Raw genomic sequence first — 9,326 nt, forward strand, 5'->3', positions numbered from 1 at the left:
AATGTATATAACAACATGAACACATCTGAAATGGGTCTTGAATCTGTATCGTTTGCCCTGATTCTTCTAACATTTCCCTCTGGGTTAATAAAGTATTATCTTATCTTATCTTATCTATCTTACATGGATAAAGAAGATATCACAGCCATAACAACTGCCAGCAGTCAGCGATGAATTAAAATGGAAATAAAAAACGAGTATAGATTCATGAAATATCATTCTTCCCGTGCTAATTATTTCTCCAATGTTTTGTCACATAAAGGTGATTTCAACAATTTCTTACCTGTACTGTATGCATGATATATGTTCATAAATGTGCACATCAATATATAACTACACTCTTTTGGAATGTGAAAACTTTTCTCTGTGTTATCTTGAAAGAAGAGAAGTCAAAATAAGAAATAGCACTTGGCATATATATGAATGCATAGTTTTATTTCCGTTCAGGAGACCTTTGTAATATGCTCAAAAAAATAAGGGAAATGTATGAAACAAGTCACAGAGGAACTGACATGATAATCTCATTCCACAAATGCCTCAGTCATTTTTAGAAGTTTTGAGAAGCTCAAAGAAAAATAGAGCACCCAAATAAGAACCATGACTTGGGCACTTGTTATTTTTCAATTAAAACTAGGAAGTGATAGCAAATCAGAGTTAAACTGTACTGTAGGATGTTCCTTGAGTTCTTTGTTATTCGAATAATTAGGGCTTTATCTAGAAACATCCAGAAATTGACTTACTCGGTTGTGGAGTGATGCTCACAACGACTGGAGAACTAATATAAGGTTGGTGAAATGTTTACACTAAATATGGTACAATCCACAAACTGCCTACACTCTTGCCAACTCATGTCGTAAATGACAGTTAGGCTGGAACTTTATTGAAAATTCAGGTCACATGTTGACCAAAGTTGGTTGATGGGAAAAAATTCAATATTGCTTACAAGATATGGCTTTCTGTTCATAGATTGCATATGGTGCATATCTCAGCTTAAAAGTAGGTTCTATTCACTTAACAATGTATTACTACGATAACTTTTAATTTTCTTCACAGATCCCATAACATTCAAAAAATATTTTCAGCTTCCATGAAGCACTTAGCGCATATTGTCATTTTACAGATGTTCAGACACTTACAACCTGACAAGATGTTTCCCTGTTTTAGCCAGATACCCATTTTCACCCAAAGTTTTTGTAAAATAAATATATGTAACATGTCTTGCTTGCCCTAGAACACAATGGCAAGACCTGGATTGGGTTGCATGTCCAGTGCTCACAATTTAACTACCAACACTATAAATTTTACAATTGCGTGCTCTGTACATTATTATAAGGATCTGATTTTCAAGACCAGCAATTAATAATTAACACTCACTAAACATTACACACAAACTGAGGCAAGACGTACTTGTCCAAAGACACGGCAAAAAGTTTAAGTTGGAAAAAATTGTTATGTATTACATTTTGTTTTGATTATTGCAAACATACCAGTACATTCCAATAGTCCCTTCAACTATATAGATTAAACACCTTCACTGGAAAAGTTCAAATATCGGCTTTTATTTTAAACAACAAAAAGTTACAGATAAATCACTTTTACAGACAAATTAAAAATAAATAATAATAAATAGCATTTGTATAGCGCATATCCCTGCTCAACAGCAGGCTCTATGCGCTTTACACTATATTATTACCCCAGCAGACCATAGAACACTCCGAAACATTCTCAGCTTCCCGGGAAGCGTACAGTGCAAGCAGCTGATTAAGAGCTCAAACACTAACAAACTAACAAGATCTTTTGCTGTCTATAGCTGGGTACCCATTCCCACCTGGGTGAAGTGAGGAAAATTTGTGTAAAGTGCCTTTCCCAAGGACATAACATCGGGCCCCTGACGGGATTCGAACCCAGGACCTTACGGTTGCGAGTCCGAGAGCCTAACCACTAGGCCACCGACGCCAATTAAGTGTTTATACGTTTATATTAGAAAAAATAAATGACATGTAGAAAAACAATTATCTTTTATTCAAAGAAAAACTTTTAATATTCTTAATAAGAAAGTGATCACAGGCGTTCAGTTTGAACACATTGGAAAAGCAGCTCCAAAATATATTCTGCAATTTGTCTGTCAAGTATGCCAGACAAACTGTTCACAGGGTAGAAAGAAATCTTTTAAAAATTCAGAAAGCTGAAAGTATAAAACATCCATAAAACATATCACATGAATTATCTGACAACATTGAGGATAACAACTGTAAAATGGAACAAGTCTCAACAGTCATTGTGATTTCAGAAGAAAAAAAAAGTTGGAATCACAACTCCTTACAAAAACCCAAGGAGGATGACTAAGGTGAGAGTAAGAAGACACTATTCAAAGGCAGCAAACAAAACTGCAGGAATCCAATCATTGTACTATATGGAAAGAAAACTTAACCAGCAGTAAAGGGACTTACCAGTACTTACGAGTAATTGAACTTAATGGACATGCTTTCAGCAATATATCAGACTAAAGCAGGAAATTATTTCCTTTGTTTTAGAAAAAAGTTTTACAGGAAAAGCAAAGCTCATGGGAGCAAAAAGCTGCGTCTAAAGATCAAAATTAGAAACTGCAGACGAGAGAAAGAAAAGACTGTAACATTGTTCATGAAGAGCAAAGATAATAAAAACTTACTCTGGAGTAAATACAAAAAGAAAGCAGAAAAAATATAGTGCTCAAATAAGGGCACATATATAAAAATTAGATTAACATTCTGAGCAAGAAGGCACTAAAGAAATAGCAAACCAAAGTTTTGATATGGTAGGAAAGGCCTCAGGGATAGGAAAAAGCGTCCTATAGCTTTTTTAAAAATCAGCACAACAAAAAGAGCATGTTCAATCCCATCCCTCCTTCATCACACACTTAGAAAAGGTTTAATGATTTACACACACAAATTATTTTGCTACAACAAACATAAGGGAGAAAATGACACTTCTAATATGAAATATACACATTGTTGATTCAAACATTACAAATGTTGTCTGGTAACAGAAGGAACCATTAGAAGCTCAAGCATGTGTCTAAACACTTGGTGAGTTTAAGTTCCAGCAATGTTTACACCCCTGGCATCATCGAGTCAATCCCTTGGAGACAAACAGCTTTGCTGCCATTCAGACTAACAAACAGCCGTCATTCATATAAATGCTACCTTTGTTGTCTGCCAAATACCTATTTGAACCTGGATAAACTTAGCAAGGCTATGACTATGAGATCCCTTCCCTAGATATTGAAACTCTACTGTTGAAACTAGGAACCAATATCACAATCTTATGATTGTCAGGTCAACACTTAACTTCTAAATTATCTGCTTAGGAGACTGCACGTAAGGCTTAAGAATCCTTAACTCATTACACAGAATCATAGAGTCCTCATCCCTAACAAGAAGACATACGTCTTAGTGGAAACTCCATTAGCTCAGTTTGCATCATGCTAGGCTATAATGTGGATGACCCTGGTTAAAAAACCTAGCACAACCTTCTTGACCCTGGATGGTTTGGGGAGCTTTTTTTGTTTTCCACCTACCTAATTCAGTCACGTCAAAGATGAACTTTTAATCAGAGGTCTTGCCATACAGTGTTGAGAGAGGCATTAGACATATACAGGTATTTAATCCTTTCAGCATTGTTGGAATATATTGTGTATCACATACCAGAGCATTCATATCAAAAGAGCAATAAAAGAACAAAAGTAAACACCAACAGCTTTACATGATAACATTCTATGTAAGGACGGCATATTTGTAAAAACTTTGATTATATGGGACGGATGAACATCTGGTAAATTCAGTATAGATGAATCAACTTGAAGCCTTTATATGTTAACAAATTTTCCACTTCAAATAAAGAACACATTACAAGTAATATTCATTCAACTTTTTTCAAGGTTAGATTAAAAGAGGACCAAAAAGATTTTTGGAAATATACAAAAATAAAAGGATATTTTCAGTTCAAAGAACTTATCAACAATATCAAAATAATCATTTAACCCACAAACACATGTTAACACGAATAAACCCACAAAAGAGCTATATAGTTGAACAAAAATATCAATACGTTCCTCCCACCCTCCAAGCCCCCCTTCATTTGCAACCCACAGCAACGAAAATGTCTTCATTAGAAGAGAGTGGGGGGTGAGGGTGCCAATTCCTTCCACCGGCAAGAATTTTGTTAACAATACTTTTTACAAATCAATAATGCAACAAAGGATTTCATTAGTACTAGGACTTTTGTAAGAACACAAGCCAAAGAAAATCAAGCCTGTTACTATTTCATGCCTTTAAGGGATGTCTCAAATAACCAGTTCCATTATAGAATACATATATCTTCTTCTTTAAATCAAAAAGAGACTCTTCTAGATGGGTGACAAGAACAAAATACTCAAAAGATCTTTCACTCACCCCACTTACAAAAATCAAGGTTTTTCAGTTGTTCTTTTTCTTTCCAGCCCATATCATCAATAATAATCCATTTAGTCTGCAATAGGGAGAGACACAGCAGGTGTGCTGATAAAGGCAGTCTGAAGGGTGCAACAAAACTGACAAATAATATATATGTACAAAGCAAGAATAGATCAGAAAATTATAATTTACTTAATTAAGTATCGAAATCGAACAAGAAGGTAAAAGAAATGACCCCATCAGGAGATAAAATATACATTAATCAGAGAGTAAACAATAAAAATAAAATAGCACGAGCTATTAAAACAAAAGATGCTGTAAACTCTTGAGTACTCAAAGAAGACATAATTATATTTAATTTTTTGAGTAAGGTACAAGAAATGCAAGATTTCCTCTTTAAACTTTTACTGCACTCTGGCAGTACATATGTAAACATGTAGAAACAGTGTCAGCAACAGAACCACTGCCTGTGAACAACAGGTAATTTTGCTGAAAATGCCCTCTAAGAATTGTGCCTTGTCTTGATAAACTACTCGTAAAAACAAACCATAATTTCCTTTTTCAGAACTGCAGTAAAATTTTCACTACTTGTCAAGTTCAAGTAAATAGAATGACTTGTAATTTTATTTTACTTTCATGAATTTATCGAGATTGTGACAACTACTCTTTGTCTAACCCTTTTTTTCAAGAGCCCCTGTGACAGCCACTGTGAGACCAATATTATAACATCTTTTTAATGTGCCTTCTCTATACTGAAATGTCTATAAAAAATAATATTTTTAAAGTCAAATGAAATATTTTTAATGCACATGAGGCCTCCAAGGCTATAAGCATTAAAATCTAAACTTTCAGCCAACTTTTAAGAGTAAGTAAGTAAGTTCATTCAGTGTGAAGGCCATTAGCCCACATCACGTCATGTAAAACACTCATTTGTTAAATAAAGTTTCCATAATGAAAAAGTACATGTTGTGAAAATATCTCTTATCTTGGGTCAAACATTGCATATTTCTGTAACTAGGCCGAGTCAGGCTGGGGGAAATTTCCTTTGATGGACAAAGTATGGACGATAGAAAATAAAGTGAAATTCATCTTTAATTTCATGAGATTTACACCTCTCATATAATGATGAATTTATTAATTTCCACCGATAGAGATTGTTATTTATTGGAAGGCTATGCATTTTTAACAAGGCTATGATTCTTCTGCTCCAATTATGTGGGAGGTTGGTGATATAGCCTACTCAGCTGTTACTTGAAACGGAATTGTATTTTAAGAGTAAAAATATAACGTAAAAAGGCTGCAACAGGAGAGGATAAGACCCTAGCTGGGATTTCTTACTACAAACTGTGAAACAACAATTGACAGATTAAATGCAAGGGGAATCTTTCTGAGTAGATTTGTTTGTCTTTTTTTGCAATCAGACTGAGATCACTGAAGAACACAAGCTCTTGATGTGCTTTTGCCTCCCTTTGCTCCGGCTTTCTTGGCAGGTGGAGCCTCAGCCCCAGTGAGTCGGGCCAAAGTTTCTTCTATCTCATCAATCTGAAAAATGGAGTTTTCCATGGAAACAGTTAATTCTATTTCATCAAATATAAAAATAGAGGGTTACATCAAAAGTATTATTCGATTTCATCTGAGCAAGATGAACAAGAGGTGGTAGGCGACCTTATCTCTTATCATCTGACCTAATAACTCCTTGTTCTGTAGATTTTTTTGTAAATCCTTGCATTTTTGCATGGCACAGACTTTCTCTTGTCCTTGTTTTGTTCATTGCTTATTAAGGAAAAACAGGAGAGATGATTAGCCTCTCAGCTTGTGTTGTCATGGATGCAAATCTTTAACTTTTATTTTTTCTGCATCATTCTTTTACGCTGCAACATGATTCTAGACAAAAATAAGTCATTGCGAAGGCAGAGTCTACACTGTAGCGTTTATTTTTTGTTAGGCAAAACCCTACTCAATACATCAACATGAAAGTCAGCCGAACAGGAGACATAACAAGTTTGACGAACATTTGTCTTTTAACTAAAAAGGTTGTGGTGTATGAGTGGTTACCCACCAACAGGAGAGTTGCTGCTGGTAAGAGAGTAGAACATTTCAACTGCTTTAGTGTAAAACTCCACCATGCACAATTTTGAAAAGTGACATATTACAGAGTTTTACACTGAGCATTCATTTTGTACTTCCCCTGTCCATATGGCATAAAAGCAAAATTATAGTATACAACAAAGGAGTGGGAGCAGTCAAGAGTGCGGAAGGGATATATCCCTGCCCAGGAGAGCATAAGCTTTTAAGGTTCACAACACACTCTGAATGTAGCCCGTAAATCATTAAAACCAAACAAATGATCTTTTACTCTGTGTAACAGTGTATTCTTTGGGATAAAAGTGTCACTTTTTGAAAAGGTTTCATCTCCTTTGAGAATAGGATGAAAAGACCTTTCCCTTGAACACAGTGAGCATTGCCAGTCTCCTCTTAGAGAAGAGATTTTGCTTCTACAGCAGTTATATGTAAAGGACCAGCCTGGTCAGTCATTATTTAAAAAACAAAACAAAAAAACAAGCACGCCAAAAAAACCATTAAATTATTTTCCTATCCCTTCCACTTCCATCAGAGAGGTAACATCTAACATCAAGGCTCAATGTACATGCCAGCAAGAGTTTGAAACTCTTTTAATAGTAGTAATAGTAGTCATGTTAATAGTATACCAATTAATATATTTGATGCTCGTCCACTTGTACCATTGCAGGTGTCATTTTGAGAAAAAGCAAGCAATCTGAGACTTTGAAATGTCTTAAATTTACTTTAGTGTGCCAACTCAGTTTTTTTTAAACCATTCTGCTTCCCTCTTTACTCTTACCACTGTACCAAGAGCTATGTTTTCAAAATGACCTATTTTGATTCTTAGATTCTTAATTAAACAAAAGCAAAATTGTCTCCTATTCTCTTTCCCCCTTTTATTTACCCTTTTGCAAAGGACTGAAATAAATCTGCACATTTTCAGTAAATATAAGCCCACAATCAGATTCATACAACAGATACTTACTGGCACAGACTTCATGCCCTTGGCCTTTGCTTTCTTCAGCTGTTCTTGGATTTGATTCTGTGTGAAAAGAAAATAATAGCAGATTTACTTCTACAATATGTAACCAACTTTTCAATGAGCAACACTAAAGAGGATTGCAAGTTCAATCTTAATCTAAAACTTTAAAAACAAATGCCTTTTTCTAAAAGTTATCAGAGATTGACAATCCCTTTTCACTTGTTACAGAGATGTTTGCAATACATTATGCGGAAAAATAAAATAGAGAAAGATAGGCCTTACCAAAGGAATAATTTTTAAGCTTCAACATTTCCTGCAATAATATGTAATAATGAAAGCCATTAAAAGAATATGCAAAAAATAATCTGTCAATTGAATTAGTCTATCCACCTCCGTGAGCCAAAAACAATGTTTAACAAAGGCTCTTTTGTAAGCAAGACAATTTCTCTTTATGAATGTCTAGACTTGCGTAATGAAAAACTATCCTTCAACTTCTATTTGAAATTTTTTTAATGAAAAAATGACGTAAGATGCTCACCGCTAGTTGTTTGTCATTTTGACCACCACTTGCAGGAGCAGGCGTCTGCAACGAAAATGCATAAACAAAAATAAAAAGAATGCGGTGACAATGTTGACATCATTTCAATTCTATATTAACAGAACTGTCTTTAAAAAATTAAAATTTAAACAATGAACTCATTGCTATTTTATCTGTTTTTAAGGTCCCCAAGCAAAACTCACATCCATATCATTATAATACGTCAACAAAATATATTAAACAAGAAACAAAAAATTTCATCTAAAGAACCCAGCATATCTTTCAGATGATGACAGAGATTTAATTAAGGCCTGATCCTGACTTCCAAAAATAAAACTCAGAAACACACAATACTTTGGAAAGGTATTTTAATATAGCTCACCTTTTGACCCGCTGCAGGAGGAGCTAAAGTGGATTTCTCTCTCTGCATCAGATCCTTGGTGTTCTTGATTTCACTCCCTGTCTTCATACCTTCTTCTTTCTGTATACCCCACACTTCAATCATGACCGAGTCATTACTGAGGTATTCAATCAGCTGTATAAGATATACACAAGAATAAACTATGAGAACAGAGAAAATGCTGAAAAACACAAATAGGACATCTTTTTTTTCCAAAAGCTAAAACTGTGTCCCAATAAGAACACCATTTTGAAGAGGTATATATTATATGATAAGCAAAGAAAGATCACTCATGATGCAGTCCATTACGGAAAAATTCTCATACTTTCTAAAAGACTTGAAGGCTTGAAGAATTTGATTTATTTTATTACTTGAGTAGATCCGTAGCACCTGAAAAGGAAAGCATACTGCTCTTTCTCTGCCTGCCTGCCTGCCTGCCTGCCTGGCTGCCTGCCCGCCTGTCCGTCTGTCCCTTCGTCCCTCCTTCCCTCCCTCCCTCTCCCTCTCTCTCTCTCTCTCCCCCCTCTCCCTCTCCCTCTCTCTCTCCCTCTCTCTCTCTGCCTCTGTCTGGCCCACTATCAACCATAAAAGTTTATTACCTGATTCGTGACAGACTTGAAACTGATTTGTCTTTCATGGTCGTAATCTGGGTTGATTGTTCCTTTCACTTCCTTTGTCTTTGTTGGCTTGTCCTCAGTGTAAAACTTGTAGTTACAGTAAGTCTGAGAAAGAAATTTAGTTGAACAATTAACCATTCCATCTATCAAACAGTTTTGTGAAAACTAAAAGAAAAAAAAACTACTTTAAAAAATGTTTTTGAAAAAAAAACAATCAGACTCATAATATTAGACCATTCACACTATTTACAAAATTCAAGCAAAGCACATGAACAGAAATATAATGGCTCACAATATA

At 35.0% G+C, this 9,326-nt stretch overlaps 1 protein-coding gene across 3 annotated transcripts in view; it reads right to left on the reverse strand.

Moving 5' to 3' along the window:
- Positions 1-2,014: 2,014 nt before the first annotated feature.
- The window catches only part of LOC101845071 (kinesin-like protein KIF28P), a 27,400-nt gene continuing 20,088 nt past the window's right edge, over positions 2,015-9,326 (reverse strand). For all 3 annotated transcript variants that reach the window (XM_005092248.3, XM_005092249.3, XM_005092247.3), the window contains exons 22-26: positions 9,011-9,133; positions 8,394-8,546; positions 8,012-8,056; positions 7,477-7,533; positions 2,015-5,972 (exon numbers count right to left, since the gene is read on the reverse strand). In XM_005092248.3, coding sequence (XP_005092305.1) covers positions 5,859-5,972; positions 7,477-7,533; positions 8,012-8,056; positions 8,394-8,546; positions 9,011-9,133 — 492 coding nt within the window. In that variant the 3' untranslated portion in view covers positions 2,015-5,858. The remainder of the gene's footprint in view (positions 5,973-7,476; positions 7,534-8,011; positions 8,057-8,393; positions 8,547-9,010; positions 9,134-9,326) is intronic.

This window comes from Aplysia californica, unplaced genomic scaffold (assembly GCF_000002075.1).
Source record: "Aplysia californica isolate F4 #8 unplaced genomic scaffold, AplCal3.0 scaffold00043, whole genome shotgun sequence".
Taxonomy (NCBI): Eukaryota; Metazoa; Mollusca; class Gastropoda; order Aplysiida; family Aplysiidae; genus Aplysia; species Aplysia californica.